We start from the raw sequence: 19,020 nt of genomic DNA on the forward strand, positions 1-19,020 counted from the left end.
TGACATCATTCAGCTTTGGCTATGACTGGACTATTAGATGGATGGGTGGATGGATGAATGTAATGATGGATGGAAGAACAAATGGATGAATGGATGGATGGATGGGTGGGTGGATGGATAAATCGAGGGCTGGTTGGCTTCAATTGCCTATTCAAATCCCACAAATCTCTAAGTGTACGTTATGATTTAAAAAATGATATGATAATAGGTCAGTCAAAGCCGGCAGTTTCACTTTGAGCTTTCTGCTCTCACTATGGGCACAGAATCCTATGGTTTGAATAAAACAATGAATAAATATCAATGACCACACTTTTGGTTCAAAATCCCCCTTCAGATAATAACATATGTTATGAATGTAACGGTTAAAACTTGAATATTTTTTATGATATCACACCAAACAACTAACATTGATTCACAACACACTGAATTGGGAACATATTCTTAACTTTTAATTTGTAATACCGACATTGTCACATTGGTCAAGTGCAGTACTGCAACCAAAAAAACCAATACAAAAAAAAGAATTACCTACCTAACCCTACCCTAAACCTCGCAAAACCACAATGATAAAAACAGGAAACCTGAATGCAAACAAAAGTCAAGCATTACTTTTACTGTATTGTTGTATTGTGCATTTGTGTTGTATCTTGTGTATTTTGTGTTTTTGAGACCTTTTCAGAACTGAGAGTAATTATTGTCCAGGTACAATGAATCACACAATAAAGAAGCCAATCGGAGAGAGAAAAATCTGAATCCGTATGAATGTGCTGTGAGAGCAACTTTGATGAATTAAACATATTATACATTTATGTATTGACACATAATACATTTATGTTTTGAATATAGAAATTTGTGTGTTGAACTTTGAGCTATGCACTAATATTTACTGGTCTATATTTTATTTGAGACAACAGATACTACTGTACACACAGGAACACTAACATTTTGTGCTGATCATTGGCTCTGATGCCTCCATCTCAGCGTCGTTTCTGTTCAGTGTCTCATTCTCATTCTGTCCTGTGGCAGCATCTGTTGGTGTCAGTGGTTGTGGTGATTGGTGGGCTTTCACTTTGAACACATCCCACTTCTCAGGAAGAATGCCTTTGTTGAAGAGCACAGAAGCCAGGTAGGAGAACAACAAGATGGCAGCAATGGCAGACAGCATGGAGATGGTCTTAACTGGAGAGTACTGAACATAAACCCCGTCCTCAAGAGTGCATCCTGGGAAGTGTATGACTGGTGCTAACCCTAGAGATGGGTCTCCACTGAGCAGTCTTAAAACAACTCCCACCAGGCAGCCCATAATAGCCCCATAACCATTGGAGATGTTGAAGAAGAGGACACAGACGAGTTGAGGGAAGACGATGATGTAGGCCATTTCACCACTAAGGAACCAGAACAGTATGATGCTGTTTTTCATGCTGGTCAGTGATGTACCAACCAAGCCCGCGACCACCACAGAAGCACGGATCACCCACTGACTCTCTCTGTCTGATGCCTGAAGAAGAGATAAGAGAGGAAGAAGAACAGTTCAACAGACTGAGACTATCCTGCTTTCAGATACCTCTCTCTAATCTTCTTCACGGTTCTTCCTACTTTGTTTCTCCATCATGTCACTTTATATCATTGATACTTTCCTGCACTCCATTGCCTTTCTTTCAAAATAAACATCACACCTTCACAATCGCAAACAGTAGTTTGACTAACAAGTACATTCTCTCACCTGAGGTCTCAGGATGCTCTTGTAGATGTTAGCAGTGAAGACAGAAGCTGCAGAAAGCAAAGCAGAGTCAGCTGATGACATCACAGCGGCAGCCACACATCCAATGCCAATAATGGAGATGAAGGGTGGGGTGAGGTGCTGCAGTGTGATGGGCAGAACGATCGCTGCTTCCCCACGTTCATATGGAGATGGAGAACCATATGTAGTCTGGTTCCAGTCTGAGGCATGGACACAGAAGAAAGAAAGACTGAAAAATGCTCCCATTATCTGTCTGACTGATTTTAAGATGGGCCTACTGTAAATACTAAGGTCTGAACTGAGCACTGTGTGATAAGATGTAAGGTGCACAATGGTCCAAGTAGTTGTTTTTACAAAGGTCTATCATTCAAATTGCCTTTCACACGATTGCCATTAATGTATAAGCTACCCTGGATAAGTGGGTCTCCATTCTTATACATGGAATCCAAGAATATTGTGCTGAAGAGCGTGAAAAATTGATCAATGAGTGAAGCAAACATCAACACAACACAAACACTTTGATCCATTTGTCAAAAGAAAAGTGGTGTGGTGAAATGTTAACATGCTAACACTAAGGTGTTGAATGTAGGAAACATTACATTACATTACATGCTAAACATCAGCATGTCATTATTGTCAATGTGAACTCATAACTCTTATTTGTCGATAAGCAGCGCCGTGTCTATGTACGGAATGTCTCATATGGCTGCAGACTCTTGGCATTATTATTATCTGAGGGAGGACTGCCTGCTAGTCAATAGACAGGAAGCAGCACATTAGGGTCGGGACTCACACACATAATTATGGCCACAGAGATTGATTTTGGGCCCTCCTCTATTTACATTTAGCATAGTGTTTCAACTGTCATGCATCAGGTTGACCTTTATGCAGATGATATTATCTTATATGGTGCTGCTGATTTTGACCATTTAGATACTATAAATTCTCTGTTAGCCTTATGCAAATACAACAAAATCCATTGCTTTCAACATTTAGAGTTAAACAGTATTCAAAAAGTCAAAAGTTTGGACACACCTTCCTGTTCCCGAATAATCTTTCTTTATTTGCACTATTCTCCACATTGTAGATTAAGATTAGACATCAAAACATGACAAGAACATATGGGATTATGGTGTAAGTAGTTAAGTGCAAACAAAGCTAAATATGCTTTATATTCTGAAAACTTTGGAACCACCTTTTGCTTTGACGACAGCTTGCACATGATTGGCAGTCCAACTTCATGAGGTCATTCTCTGGAATGATTTTCAGTTCATAGGTGTGATTTGTCTCAGGTTCATGAATGGAATTTATTTTCTTCTTAATGCATTTGAGACTATCAGTTGTGTTGTGCCAGTGTAGTGTTGGTACACATTAAATAGTCAGAACTGATTCGTGTCTTAAACCATTTTTTGGCAAGAAGCCGCCAACTAAGTAAAGAGGAAGGATAGTGGAAAATAAAACATCAAACGCTCTGAGGAAACTGGCTCTCATAAGAACTGCCATGAGTTCCATCTGTTGCATGAGAGAAGTTTGTTTGAGTTTCCAGTTTCAGAAATTGTCAATGAATGGCACCTCAGTTGAGTGTGCACATAAATGCTTCACTGAGTTCAAGAAGCAGACACATCTCAACATCAACTGTCTGAAGGGGACTGTCTTCACGATCAAATTGCTGCAACGAAGCCATGACAGAGGGAGACCAATAACAAGAGAACTACTTGGGCAATGAAAAGGTGAATGGATGATAACCGCATGTCCTCCAAGCATGGAGTAGTAAGTGTGATGGTGTGGGGACACATTGCTCATGAAACCAAACTTTAGAATTCAAGGCACACTTAACCAGCCCGACTGCCACAGCATTTTGCAAAATGTCATCCCATCTGTTTCATGCTGTGTGGGCTCATCATCTGTTTTTCAGCAGAACAATTACCCAGAACAGTCCTCCAGGCTATGAAAGGGCTACCTGTTCAAGAAGGACAGTGATGGAGTGCAGTGTTGGATGACCTGGACTCCACAATCACCTGACCCAAAACCAGTTGAGATGGTATGGGATGAATTCGATTACAGAGTGAAGGAAAAGCAACCAAAAGTACTCAGGATATGTGGAAACACCTTCAAGATTGTTGGAAAAGCATTCCAGAGGAGGACCTCATGAAGCTTGTTAAGATAACGCCAATAGTGTGAAAAGCTGTGATGAAGACAAAAGATGGCTACTTTGAAGAATCCAAAATAGAAAATCTATTCCCTTGATTACACTTTTTTTTGGTGAACTACAGAACTCCATATGTGTTATTTCATCATTTGGATGTCTTCAATGTTGGTCAATTAATTTGCATTAATCTCCATGTGACCAGGTTTTATGTCGATGTGGGTGTTTCTAACCATTTTATCCGCATGTTAAGGTTTAAGCAGCTGAACTTGATGTTATTGAATTACTACAAATAACAATTAATCTGGGGCATTTCTTAATGTTTTATTATACTTACCAATTGTTGATTTGTTAATTACTGGTTTGCTGATGCATGAGAGTATGTAGAAGCTGTTAATACCTGTGGATGCAGTGGATGCCCCGAGCAGTGTAAGAGGTATCCCAAATATAAGAAAGGTGAAAGCTGCAACAAAGCATGTGAGCTTGGCTGTTTTTGTGGAAGAAGCCGACAAGGTCCTCTGATGGAGACACTCGAATCCCAGAGATCCCAGAGTCTGAAGTGGAAAACAGACAGTTGATTAATTTAATAACGAATGTGGCGTCCACATCAGGTAAATGTGGCAAAACGTCCGCCTGCCATTATCACTGAAGCATTCATTCAAATGAAAGAGATCGTCTATTCAACTTTACAATACATGTAAGGAACTCATGTTTCCTCCTCCATCGGATAGTTGACCTTGACATTTACAGACATGCTGTAAATAGTCTTTAATTACAGCCACTCTGATTCTTAAGTTACAATGAAAAACAGTCTACTATTTAAATCTTTATGTTTTTTATCATCACTCTGAAGATGTCCATCAAAACCAGACTGAACTGTGTTTGATGTAGGCTGTATTGTTGCTTCCTTACGAAGAATAAGAAGTTATCAATCATGATCCAGGTCTTTTTCAGCTCTGGTTCACCAATCCAGGGAGCGTGTAAGGTGTTGTTCATCAGTGTCTGGCTAATGTCCATGGTGGAAGGATTCATCATAACAAAGGGAACACAGAGCCACTGCAGAGACAAATGAAAAGGTAAATGATGAACACACACAACTTTAAAAAGCATCCTTTGGAGATTTTGGTGCCTTGTGTCAGTTCTTTCAAACAAAAAGCCAAACTCACCAAGCTGACGAATATGAGGACAAGCTGTATAATATCTGTGTAGGCCACAGAGTAGAGGCCTCCCAGCAGCGTGTAGATAATGGCGACCGCAGCAGAGATCCACGTGCACACAGCAAAGGGCAAATCCAGGACCACACTCATGGTTCCTCCTGTCAAACACATTCAATCAGAGACATTTTGTGACCAGTCGTTGTGTTAATATTATCAGTTCATATTCATTATAGTCAGTAATGTCGATGCTGTGAAGGCAGGAATTTACATCCATGTATACATTAATTGTTATGAACTGATAGAGGAAGTGTAAATACAGTTACATGTATACAATAAATGTATATAAAGTGCATTTGTATGTACTGTACCTAAACCAAGTAGTGTTGTGGGCACCCAGACCACATCCATAATCAGTGAAACCAGGCTCAGTCCAGCTGTTAGTACTTTTCCGTACTTGATATGGAAAGGGTCCAGCATCGTCACACAGTTTCTTTCTCTCAATGGCTTAACAAACACCAAGCCAGCTTGATTTAAAAAAGAATAGCGATTAAAAACAATGACACAAACACTAACTATTGTTCCTATGTTTTCTGAAATAGCTCGTAAAGAAATTGAGCTGTTCTTTCCAAGACACTATTTCTTACGCTCCTTTGTATATAATCCTTCCACGCTTATTATAAGATGTTTGGGTTGAGATAGAACTTCATTCATCCATCCTCCATACCGACTATCCCTTTCAGGGTTGCGGGGGGCTGGAGCCTATCCCAGCTGTCAACGGGCGAGAGGCGGGGTACACCCTGAACCGGTTGCCAGCCGATTGCAGGGCAACATATACAGACAAACAACCATTCACACTCACACCTATGGACAATTTAGAGTCACCAGTTAACCTAATGAGCATGTTTTTGGTCTGTGGGAGGAAGCCGGAGTGCCCGGAGAGAACCCACGCATGCACAGGAAGAACATGCAAACTTCACACAGAAAGGCCCTGCCCAACCAAAAGTATTCTAACAAAATATTCTAACTGACTATTTAATCCCCCTGCTCTTTCATTTCTATGTGTGAGATGTGTCTTGTTTTTCCATGACTGTCGTCATCGGGTGTTTTATAACAGCCGTTGTTATTTGTGGTGATTTAAAAGTTCTCATCTTTCTCGGGACGTGGGGAGCTGTTTTTTCTCCTGCTCTGCTCTGTGCTGGATTGTTCCAGTGCATAACCATCTTCTCCACTTCTTTCATTTTTGGATATTTCATTCATTGATGTGTTCGCATCCATTTGACGTGACAATCTCTTGGTTTCTTGTGTCCAGTTTCTGCCAAAAATTCTTCTTCTTTTTTTTTTTTTTTCAATTGTGAAATTACAGCTGCCAATTCCAATTTATCTCATTCTCTGCTATTCAATCACTGAGATGCCCCCGGACTTTCCCTCCTTTCACCTGAATGCCCCACCCATCTACCCACCTGTTTCCACTTCTCTCATCAGCCCTGCAGTTACCTGACCTCCCCTGCCCACCTTCTCATCTGTTCCAACTTTCCTCACCAGTCTTCCAGGTATTTCACTGGCCCATTTTGTTCATCCCTTGTCAGTTTGGACCAACAGTACCTGCCTGTCTGCCAACCCATACCTGTGGGTGAGCAAGACCATCATTAAATCACTGAAATCATCCTGCTGCCTCCTCTGTCTACGTTTGTGTCCTGTCCCTCTTGCTGTACAGAATCAGCTATGAAAGTGGCACATTTCATCCTCCATAGTGATAACAGAAACATGCAATCAATTTCGGAGCTCAGTATGTGTCGCAATAATAATTTGCTGATGTTTACTGGACACAGCTAAGTTGCAGATATCTTCCCTTTATCTGTGAAAAAATTGCCTCACTTCCACTCATTTGCATCCCTTTACAAATGCAAAGTGCATGATGTTTTTAGGTTAAAATCTGGATCAAAGGTGTGAAGATTCTCTTTCTTTTTGGTATAGCTGCCATAGTGGAGCTCTTCAGCCTTTGAGCAACAGTGGTTAATTATATTCTGCAAATAAGCATCTTCACTGTTTAAACAGGTGAATACAATTGGCGAACTGTTGAGTCAGGAACACGTCACGTCAACGTTAATGTGATTTTTTTTGTTTTTTTTCATTAATGTTCAGTTATGAGGTAGTTCAGGTCATTATTAATCCTTTCTAATGTGCAGTAATTCATGTTGTTTGAGATTATCAGGCTATATTTTTTTGTTACACATGCAGACATACAGTATCCTCTCAGATGTAATTTGAAGATCTTACCGATGATAAAAGATGAGCTGTATGCCATGAACATCATGATTGTCCAGATTAGTCCCATGGAGGGCGTGTACACCATCTCAACTGTGCCAACAATGAAGCCTCCTCCGACCCACGTAGCTACAGGATGGATTAACACACAGCAAGTCGTTGAGTGGACAAACAGCAGATATTTGGACAGAAGACAAAAGCTTGGGTGATAATTCATCATCATTAATAAACTTTCACAAAGATCGTCTCATGATGTCATGATCATGCCACACTATCACTATTAAAAAAGTTCTGTTAGTAAAACCAAACAAAAATGGTTCTTGATTTTGTTTCACGCATGTGAAGTGATCTGTGTGATGTAACACCCAGAAGAGAGGTCACTGCATGAGTTAAAACATTGGGCTTGGACAAAATTTGCAGTGGATGAAATAATGACAAACTGTCTCCTGTCAGTAAACCTGGGGTCTTAGGTCTCTTGAGGGTCTGTGACAGTTGGCCACACTGCCCAGTTGGCTGTCCAGACTTGATTATGATACAAAATTTGACAACTCTTTGTAAAAAGGTTTTTGAAATAGATGCATTAAATGTACGACGGCAGTCAAGAATTTGACACTTAATGGGTGAACACCAAAGCAAACAAGCGTAACAGAGTCTCCCAGTTTCCAGATGGATGCAGATTCACCACAAGTCTTGATTAGCTGAAATAAGCCACTGTCAGCCTACCCCTGAACATCTTCCACTGGGTTTAACCTCACTGTAGGTATTATCTGTGCTGTGAGGGTTAACAACACACACCATGTTCATTTTAAAGCTGAATGAAAAACATAAGATAGAAATGTCAACCCATTGAATATGGGTCAGTGACAAATAAGGGTTGGCAAGATGAGAAATTCAAAAACTTTTTAAAATTCTGTTTTAAAAGCATTCATCAGGTCTGTCAAAATGTTCATGTTGTTTTCATGTCATTTGAAATCACATTTGTACCATTTTTTTACAAAGATCACACGGAATGTGCCTGAAAATGTGAAATGGTGTGACTGAAAAAGAATGATACATTTTAAATGTTTAATCCACCTAGAATGCATATAAATGCAGCCATAAAAATAATTACCTGATTTTAAAATATCACATGAAGATAGATTTTATAAGGTTTACCTCCAAATTTAAATTTTAGGCTTTTTTAAATACATCAAGTGGGACATATACTGTAATCATCCTTTGTCTTCTAAATAATCTTTGACAAATTATGTAAAAAATGTTTAAAAACATCTTATTGCACTGCAATAGAGGGTTACTTTATATTCCACATTAATTTTTCTGTATATTATAATATTTTAATGAAAAATACTGGTTACGCCAATTGACACTAACCAGTTATACCACCTGACTATGTTGCTTTTATGGTCAAAGGTCACTGTTTCTTGAAAAAATTGACACTGAAAATCAAGAATGACAGTCAAATGAATTCAAGCTTAATCGAACTTTATTTTTTTCAGTGTAGAAAAACAGTTTAAGAAACAAAAACATGTGTGTGTGTGTGTGTGTGTGTGTGTGAGAGAGAGAGAGAGAGAGAGAGAGAGTGCATGAGTACATAACTGTGCGTGTGTGTGTGTGTGTGTGTGTGAGAGAGAGAGAGAGAGGTTTTTGATTTTTCAAACCACTTTTATTTGCTCACCGGTCAAAAAAAAAACCAACTAGTATTAACAGTCAAGTGCTCAAAAACAGACCAACAACCAAAAAAAACCCCTCCACCTTACAACATAAATATTAAGACATCTTTAACTCAGTAGATGTCCAAAGAGCAGCGTATTCTCTTCCACTGAACACAGCACATCGTCCAGACACCACGTGCCTTCAAACTCATCCAAGTTCTATGTTAGACTGTAGAAATTAAAATCCGTCCTCAGTCGGGTTTTCAACATCCGACAGAAGATCAGCCTGACATCAGTGTCCACAGAACTCTCCATTCTGTTTCTCCTGCTGATGTAAATGGCCATTTTGGCCTGACCTATAAGGAAGTTTAACCGCTGACCTTTAGATTTATTTTTCTTGTTGTACTTGTGACACAGAATGAATGTTTGGTGTGAGAAAACCTCATGAAACTTGGAGAAGAACACGCTCAGCAGGTGAAACAGAGCAGAGAGACGTGCACACTCGAGGAAGCAATGAAAAACAGTTTCTCTCTGAGCACAGAAAGGACAATCAGGCCCAACATCTGGATTGATGACTGACACGAAGGCGTTCACAGGAAGCACAGCGTGCAGAAGCCTCCACTGTAAGTCTCCCACCCTCCTGGTTAAAGGAGCTTTGTACAGTGTTCTCCACTCAGGCCTCTGAGCCTGTGTGAGGGCCAGCCGAGCTCTCCAAGGAGTGTCCACTCGCCCCGCCAGTTTACGCTGGTTCAGCACTTTAACCAGTAAACAGTACATAACTTTACCTGTTAAGTTCCTCAGTGTGTACTCACTGTTCACCTTCAACATGAAGTCATTAGCACATTCAAACACAGGAGTCATTTTTACATCGGGGAAGGGATCTGAGTCGTCGGCTGCTTTCAGCCCTGCACCGTGTGCAGCAGCTAAAGACCTCTCTGAGTCTGTCAGCTGCCGTTTCCAGCCTCCCAACAGGTGGCTGATGACTCTGGTAGACCTGACCTCAATACAGGAGGCCAGACCTGCAGCATTGTCCAGAGAGGGGCCGCACAAGTCCATCACCCGGCCCAGTGTGACAATCTTGGCCTCACACAGGCTCCGAAGCAGGGACGGTCCTGCTGCACACCTGAGCCGAGTCCCGTAGACCACCGGCTCCTTCAGAAGCCAAAAGAGAGAGTCACCGTGAGTCTGTCTCTCTTTTTTAAACAGACTCCACACTTTAAAAAGTCCACGGTAGAAAGGCGGCAGATTGTCCAGCCTAACTCCACTCGTATCCATTAAGAACAGCGACTCTGGGGCTCGAGACACAGGTCTCCAGACCAGGTCTGCCGGTTCGGACAGCAGTCTCTGGATGAACTGGAGCCTGAAAGCAGCTCCTCTGCTCGCCAGGTGCACCAGCCTGTGCCCTCCCTCGTCCTTCGGCAGGAAGAGGACGCGCTGCGGGATCCAGTGGAGACAGTCCCAGAAAAAGTCCACAATGTCCGCCTGCACCTTGGACAGCAAGTTCGGGGGGGTATCCACACACGCCAGAAGATGCCACAACATGGAAGACGCAAGGTAATTAATCACAAGCACACAACCTTTAAAAGACATTTTTGGCAGAATCCATTTCCATTTGTCCAGCTTGGCCTGGACCTTTTCCAGTACATTCTCCCAGTTTTTGGAAAGAGAGGATTCATCTCCGAGATGAACTCCCAGATACTTCAGTCCTCCTCTCTTCCAAACCAGGCCTCTTGGTAACACCAACTTCCTGCTCAGCCCACCACCCACAGCTAAAACCTCGCTCTTCAGCCAGTTGACTTTAGCTGAGGAGATTTTTCCAAAGTCCATGACGGTTCGATGCAACCTATTAATGTCTTCCTGTTTTTTGACAGAAACGATGACATCATCAGCATATGCAGACAACATTAATGGTTTTGTAAGACCTGGAAAAGAAAAACCAGACAGCTTTGATCTCAGACGGTGTAAAAGGGGCTCGATGGCCAGAGAGTACAACATGCCTGAGAGAGTGCACCCCTGTCTGACGCCCCTCAGCACTTAAAGCACCATTAACTTTCAGTACACTCTCAATGTCACAGTACAGGACCCTGATCTTGGCTATAAGACCAGAGCTCAACCCAAAAGCTTGCAGCGTCCGCCACAAGTACTGGTGTTCAACCTGGTCAAAAGCCTTTTCTTGGTCCAGAGAAATCAGACCAAGCTCACAGCCCAATGAACCAGAGAGGTCCAAAATGTCACGAATTAAAGCGATGTTGTCAGTTATCAACCTGCTGGGTACGCAGTACGTGTGATCCCTGTGAATGACCTGCTCCATCACTTTTTTCAGCCTTTTGGCCAACACCTTTGACAGCAGCTTATAGTCTGAACAGAATAAGGACACGGGCCTCCAGTTCTTAATGTCCTACAGGTCTCCCTTCTTTGGGAGCAGGGTGAGAACAGCCCTCCTGCAGCTCAGAGGCAGTTGCCCCTTACGCAGACTGTCTCTGAGGACAACCAACAGATCTCCCAGCACTGGCCAGAAAGCCTTTTAAAAATCAGAGGCTAGGCCGTCTATCCCTGGAGCCTTCCCGTTCTGTAGGCTCTGCAGGGCCTCCTGCAGCTCCCGAGCAGACACTGGAGCCTCCAGCTCAACACTGTCCTCTTCACAGACCTGAGGCAGACCCTCGAAGAAGGCCGTGGTCACCTGAGGCTCCTCCTGGAGCTCGGCCTTATAAAGTCCTTTGTAGAAATCTGCAGCGTGCTGACGGATCTCAGCAGGGTCCAGTGTCAGACCGCAGAGAGTGCATCAGCCTCTTCTGTCCATTCTTACGCTCTAGACCGAAGAAGAAACGAGAGGGAGCGTCCATCTCAACAATGTGCCTGAAACGTGAGTGGACCAAAGTGCTCTGAGCAGAGATACCCAGCAGGTCAGACAGAGCTGATTTTTTATCTTTGAGAACTTGAAAATGTTCTCAATCTCCTGTGGAGTCTGCTAGATGTTGAAGCTCCACTACTTCTCTCTCCAGATCTCTCATAGACCGGGCCATGTCCTTTGTGACATTGAGAGTGCACTGCAGACAAAGCTGCTTGATCTGAGCTTTGTCCACGTCCCACCACTGTTGCAAAGAGCTAAAATCAGACTGTGTTTGTCTGAAATTACTCCAAAAGGATTCAAAGGCCTTTTGAAACCTGTTGTCCGCTAGCAGACTGGTGTTAAAGTGCCAGTACGCGCTCTTACATTTAACGTCTCTGACAGACAGCACACAGTGCACCAGAGAGTGGTCAGATAAACCCACCGGGCTGAAGTGATGGTTAAAACAGTACATTCAGAGACATCCAGTTATCTCTGCTGTGAGCCCAGGTGAACTGTCTCTGAGCAGGATGGAAACGTCTCCACACGTCACAGAGATCAAATGTTTCAACGAGTTTCATCAGAGCCCGTCTGGAAGCAGCGTGAGGTTCTTGATGGTTCCTGTCTAGCTGAGGGTTCTCTGTGCAGTTAAAATCACCTCCCAGGAACAGGTACTCCTCACTGCTGCAGTTGGTAAGAACAGTCTTTAAAACATCTAAAAAAACCAGTCTGTCTAAGCCAACGGTTGGAGCGTAGACATTTATAAAAACCATCCTCACACTCTCAAAGACAGCACAGACTTTTAGCATCCGGCCGGGAACGATCTCTTCCACAGAGCAGGAAACAGGTAGAAAGTCTTTAGAAAAGAGGATCCCAACACCTCCACTGTTACTAGTCTTGTGGCTGAGGATGAGCTCCCCCCTCCACTCCCTCCAGTCCGCCTCCTTATCAGGAGTGCTGTGGGTCTCCTGAAGGAGAACCACATTTAGTCCTTTAGACTGAAGAAGAGAGAAGAGAGCAGCTCTCTTTGTGTCTTCTCTCGCACCGTTAATGTTTAAAGAGCCAATCTTCATCTCACACATGATTAGGCTGCATGTAAACAACAATAAGACAAAGGGCAACAAATAGAAGAAGAGGGAGAACATCTTCATCTTAGTCATCTTTCTCTATCTGTGTCCGCACTTCAACCAACAGTTTTTTCAGCCGGTAAGTCTCTGGGTCAGTGAAGGAAGGCTGCCCGAGCCCTCCTGACTTCCTCAAGAAGAACCTGATGGATTCATGGAATAACTGAAGGTCTGGAAAGTGTTCCTCCACCTTCACAGCTCTCAGCCCCTTCGTGTTCCTCAGAAAAGCTTGAATTCTTGAGAAAGAATAACCGGTGTGTGTTTCTGCCTGCATGTTCTCTGTGTCCGATTCACTGTCCTCTGTGTTCACCTGTGAGCTGTGTGTGCGTTGTGTGTCCTGTGTGTCCGTGTGTGAGCTGTGTGTGTCCTGTGTGTCCTGTGTGTGTTCCTCTGACTGACAGGAGGAGCACTGTGGGTCTTTCTTTGACACTTTTGGTACCTTTTCACTGGTGGCTTTGGTTTCTGGAGTTTTCCTTTTTGTTGCTACTTTTAAAAAATCCTCCTCCATCACCCTGTCCTCCTCCATCACCCTGTCCTCCACCATCACCCTGTCGTCCTCCATCACACCGTCCTCTACCTCATCCAACACTGACTCAGCCACCCTGGTGGCAGTCTGTCCAGCCAGCTCCTTCACCAGAGTCTGAATTCTGGGCTCCGCCTGTTCAGTCTGAGAGGTGACCTCTTCCTTTGTCTGACCCCTCACCTCTTCCTCAGCTAGCTCGTTTTCCAACAGCTCGTTTTTTAGAAAAGGGGGCACGTTAGACACAATCACCTTCTTTACCGGACTAACAAGGGAAAACACCGGCGTTAACGTCCCCTGAATCACCACCCCGCTCTCTACCAGCTGACTGGCTCTTTCAGTGCTGTCCAGGAAAATCACCGCAGCACTTTTCATCCTGGAAGCTGATTTAACGCTTCCACAACCCACAACTTCACCCACAGCCAGGCCGCAGTCCTCCATCGACACACCAAAAGGTGGAGAGAGTTTGATGGCATGTCTGCGGGTGAGTTTCTCCAAACCGGAGACACCACGCGCAGCAGCCATGAATGAATGGCAGGCCGCGCAGCCGCCGCCACACAAAGCACGAAAACACACTAAAACCAACGATGAAACAAAGTGTGATCACAGAGAAACTGTTCAAAAACACATTTACCAACACCCAGTGCAAGAAAAAGAGCAAAAAAAGGTTTGAAACACTTACACACTCAACAAACGCTCTCCGACACACTCACCCTGTCACTCCCAGCACACACTCAGAGAGAGAGAGAGAGAGAGAGAGAGAGAGAGAGAGAGAGCATGAGTACATAACTGTGTGTGTGTGTGTGTGTGAGAGAGAGAGAGAGAGAGAGAGAGAGAGCATGAGTACATAACTGTGTGTGTGTGTGTGTGAGAGAGAGAGAGAGAGAGAGAGAGAGCATGAGTACGTAACTGTGTGTGTGTGTGTGTGAGAGAGAGAGAGAGAGAGAGAGCATGAGTACGTAACTGTGTGTGTGTGAGAGAGAGAGAGAGAGAGAGAGAGAGAGAGCATGAGTACATAACTGTGTGTGTGTGTGTGTGTGAGAGAGAGAGAGAGAGAGAGAGAGAGAGAGAGCATGAGTACGTAACTCTGTGTGTGTGTGTGTGTGTGAGAGAGAGAGAGAGAGCATGAGTACGTAACTGTGTGTGTGTGAGAGAGAGAGAGAGAGAGAGAGAGAGCATGAGTACATAACTGTGTGTGTGTGTGTGTGTGAGAGAGAGAGAGCATGAGTACGTAACTGTGTGTGTGTGTGTGTGTGAGAGAGAGAGAGAGAGAGAGAGAGAGAGCATGAGTACATAACTGTGTGTGTGTGTGTGAGAGAGAGAGAGAGAGCATGAGTACGTAACTGTGTGTGTGTGTGAGAGAGAGAGAGAGAGCATGAGTACGTAACTCTGTGTGTGTGTGTGTGAGAGAGAGAGAGAGAGCATGAGTACGTAACTGTGTGTGTGTGTGTGAGAGAGAGAGAGAGAGCATGAGTACGTAACTGTGTGTGTGTGTGTGTGTGAGAGAGAGAGAGAGAGAGAGAGCATGAGTACGTAACTGTGTGTGTGTGAGAGAGAGAGAGAGAGAGAGAGAGAGCATGAGTACGTAACTGTGTGTGTGTGTGAGAGAGAGAGAGAGAGAGAGAGCATGAGTACGTAACTGTGTGTGTGTGAGAGAGAGAGAGAGAGCATGAGTACGTAACTGTGTGTGTGTGAGAGAGAGAGAGAGAGAGCATGAGTACGTAACTGTGTGTGTGTGTGAGAGAGAGAGAGAGAGAGAGAGCATGAGTACGTAACTGTGTGTGTGTGTGAGAGAGAGAGAGAGAGAGAGAGCATGAGTACGTAACTGTGTGTGTGTGAGAGAGAGAGAGAGAGCATGAGTACGTAACTGTGTGTGTGTGAGAGAGAGAGAGAGAGCATGAGTACGTAACTGTGTGTGTGTGAGAGAGAGAGAGAGAGCATGAGTACGTAACTGTGTGTGTGTGAGAGAGAGAGAGAGAGAGAGAGAGAGAGAGAGAGCATGAGTACGTAACTGTGTGTGTGTGTGTGTGTGTGAGAGAGAGAGAGCATGAGTACGTAACTGTGTGTGTGTGTGTGTGTGAGAGAGAGAGAGAGCATGAGTACGTAACTGTGTGTGTGTGTGTGAGAGAGAGAGAGAGCATGAGTACGTAACTGTGTGTGTGTGTGTGAGAGAGAGAGAGAGCATGAGTACGTAACTGTGTGTGTGTGTGTGAGAGAGAGAGAGAGAGAGAGAGAGCATGAGTACGTAACTGTGTGTGTGTGTGTGTGTGTGAGAGAGAGAGAGCATGAGTACGTAACTGTGTGTGTGTGTGTGTGTGTGAGAGAGAGAGAGCATGAGTACGTAACTGTGTGTGTGTGTGTGAGAGAGAGAGAGAGCATGAGTACGTAACTGTGTGTGTGTGTGTGAGAGAGAGAGAGAGAGAGAGAGAGCATGAGTACGTAACTGTGTGTGTGTGTGTGTGTGTGTGTGAGAGAGAGAGAGCATGAGTACGTAACTGTGTGTGTGTGAGAGAGAGAGAGAGAGAGAGAGAGAGCATGAGTACGTAACTGTGTGTGTGTGAGAGAGAGAGAGAGAGAGAGAGAGAGAGAGAGCATGAGTACGTAACTGTGTGTGTGTGTGTGTGAGAGAGAGAGAGAGAGAGAGAGAGAGAGCATGAGTACGTAACTCTGTGTGTGTGTGTGTGTGTGTGAGAGAGAGAGAGAGAGCATGAGTACGTAACTGTGTGTGTGTGTGTGAGAGAGAGAGAGAGAGAGAGAGCATGAGTACGTAACTGTGTGTGTGTGAGAGAGAGAGAGAGAGAGAGAGCATGAGTACGTAACTGTGTGTGTGTGTGAGAGAGAGAGAGAGAGAGAGAGAGCATGAGTACGTAACTGTGTGTGTGTGAGAGAGAGAGAGAGAGAGCATGAGTACGTAACTGTGTGTGTGTGTGTGTGAGAGAGAGAGAGAGAGAGAGCATGAGTACGTAACTGTGTGTGTGTGAGAGAGAGAGAGAGAGAGAGAGCATGAGTACGTAACTGTGTGTGTGTGAGAGAGAGAGAGAGAGAGAGAGAGAGAGCATGAGTACGTAACTGTGTGTGTGTGTGAGAGAGAGAGAGAGAGAGAGAGAGAGCATGAGTACGTAACTGTGTGTGTGTGAGAGAGAGAGAGAGAGAGAGAGCATGAGTACGTAACTGTGTGTGTGTGTGTGAGAGAGAGAGAGAGAGAGAGAGAGCATGAGTACGTAACTGTGTGTGTGTGTGTGTGTGTGAGAGAGAGAGAGAGAGAGAGAGAGCATGAGTACGTAACTCTGTGTGTGTGTGTGTGTGTGAGAGAGAGAGAGAGAGCATGAGTACGTAACTGTGTGTGTGTGTGAGAGAGAGAGAGAGAGAGAGAGAGAGAGCATGAGTACGTAACTCTGTGTGTGTGTGTGTGTGTGAGAGAGAGAGAGAGAGCATGAGTACGTAACTGTGTGTGTGTGTGTGAGAGAGAGAGAGAGAGAGCATGAGTACGTAACTGTGTGTGTGTGTGAGAGAGAGAGAGAGAGAGAGAGAGAGAGCATGAGTACGTAACTGTGTGTGTGTGTGTGAGAGAGAGAGAGAGAGAGCATGAGTACGTAACTGTGTGTGTGTGTGAGAGAGAGAGAGAGAGAGAGAGAGAGCATGAGTACGTAACTGTGTGTGTGTGTGAGAGAGAGAGAGAGAGAGAGAGAGAGAGAGAGCATGAGTACGTAACTGTGTGTGTGTGTGTGAGAGAGAGAGAGAGAGAGAGAGAGCATGAGTACATAACTGTGTGTGTGTGTGTGTGTGTGAGAGAGAGAGAGCATGAGTACGTAACTGTGTGTGTGTGTGTGAGAGAGAGAGAGAGAGAGAGAGAGCATGAGTACGTAACTGTGTGTGTGTGTGTGTGTGAGAGAGAGAGAGCATGAGTACGTAACTGTGTGTGTGTGAGAGAGAGAGAGAGAGAGAGAGAGAGAGCATGGGTACGTAACTGTGTGTGTGTGAGAGAGAGAGAGAGAGAGAGAGAGAGCATGAGTACGTAACTGTGTGTGTGTGTGTGTGAGAGAGAGAGAGAGAGAGAGAGAGAGAGCATGGGTACGTAACTGTGTGTGTGTGTGTGTGTGTGTGAGAGAGAGAGAGAGAGCATGAGTATGTAACTGTGTGTGTGTGTGTGTGTGTGTGAGAGAGAGAGAGAGAGCATGAGTATGTAACTGTGTGTGTGTGTGTGTGAGAGAGAGAGAGAGAGAGAGAGAGAGAGAGAGAGAGCATGGGTACGTAACTGTGTGTGTGTGTGTGTGTGTGTGTGAGAGAGAGAGAGAGAGAAAAGTACCTTTCACGTCTTTTCAAAGTGGCATCTGTTGGGGGGAAACCGGTAACCGGTTACACCATTTGACATTTCAATTTAAAATCAGATTTGACAGACATTATCATGGACACATATGTACACACACGGCCTTTGTGTGAATATTTCAAACGTCATTTTTTAAGTAAATACTCATTTTTATAATTATGAAGATGAATGAATGTTTTCCTGGGGTCGTACCATTTCACATGTAAACGTAAGCAGACCTGACCGTACCCCGAAAATGTAAGATTATCTCAAGTTTGAAAGAGAGTTACTAACCTTGGCACATGGCCGTTAATCTCATCAGGGGTCCTTCTCTGTGATGTCATTTCTTGTCGCATGTCTTCTTGCATCATATTACCAAAATAGCTCCTTGAATGCTGGTTACACCACCTTGACACTTCAGGATTTTGACTTGACGGACAAAATTCCCCAAATAAAATATAATATTCTGAACAACTGTGTTTTATTACTTTTATGTACTATTAAATAAATCTAATGTAAGATTATGCCAAACTTGTTGATAGCATGCTTTTTTGAAAATTTTAACCTTTTTAAGCAAGTTAAACAATTTGGTACCAAGTTTCTAGGGTTACACCACATGACATTTTTGCCATTATCCTCCAAATATTCTCTCAAAATATATTAAAACCATATATTTTACACTAGGTCTTCAAAAAAAGGCATGTATGCAAGCAATATGTAAGTTTATTTTAACATTTTAACCTTTTTAAATGTAAGCAAATGACATGGACACAAAAAAGTAAGCGTCACGCCATTGACCCATATTAGCAACAACACAAAGTTAAAAAGAGCGTAAAGTGAGTTTCAACAAGGAACACACGTGCACCAGCTGCGCTCTCCTCACCTGTCATTGTGAAGACTCCCACCACCCAGCTAATGCTGCGGTTTCCCAGTATGGCCATATCCATTCCAGTGGCTGCACTTTTCTTCTGTTCCCTTTTGGACTTGAAAGAAGCCCAGATGCCGGTCCCGAGGACCAGCAGGTAGAAAAGCACCATGACGATCACTCCTGGGATGTTGACGGCCATGATGGACTAGTGGACTGGCTTCTCCTCTTGCTGATGTCGAACTGATTAAACGACTAACTGGCTGAGTGTTTTTGAAAAGAGCTGTGGAATTCCAGACAGACAGAAAAGAAAAACCTCCCCCGCTTTGATGATACGTTGATGCCCTCCGGTGAAAATATCTGCTTTCACGTTCAGTGACTTGACAAGCAAATGTGACAGGTTGAGTTTCACTCTCC

At 43.8% G+C, this 19,020-nt stretch overlaps 1 protein-coding gene across 1 annotated transcript; it reads right to left on the bottom strand.

The window, feature by feature from the left end:
• Positions 1 to 937: 937 nt before the first annotated feature.
• On the bottom strand, positions 938 to 18,805 carry LOC143328399 (high-affinity choline transporter 1-like). The gene is made up of 8 exons (XM_076743514.1): positions 18,622 to 18,805; positions 7,322 to 7,438; positions 5,413 to 5,568; positions 5,054 to 5,202; positions 4,800 to 4,943; positions 4,288 to 4,441; positions 1,724 to 1,941; positions 938 to 1,498 (listed from the first exon to the last, which is right to left on the bottom strand). Exons 1-8 carry the CDS (start codon positions 18,803 to 18,805, stop codon positions 938 to 940), a joined length of 1,683 nt encoding a protein of 560 aa, XP_076599629.1.
• Between the last annotated feature and the right edge of the window lie 215 nt (positions 18,806 to 19,020).

This window comes from Chaetodon auriga, chromosome 11 (assembly GCF_051107435.1).
Source record: "Chaetodon auriga isolate fChaAug3 chromosome 11, fChaAug3.hap1, whole genome shotgun sequence".
NCBI lineage: Eukaryota > Metazoa > Chordata > Actinopteri > Chaetodontiformes > Chaetodontidae > Chaetodon > Chaetodon auriga.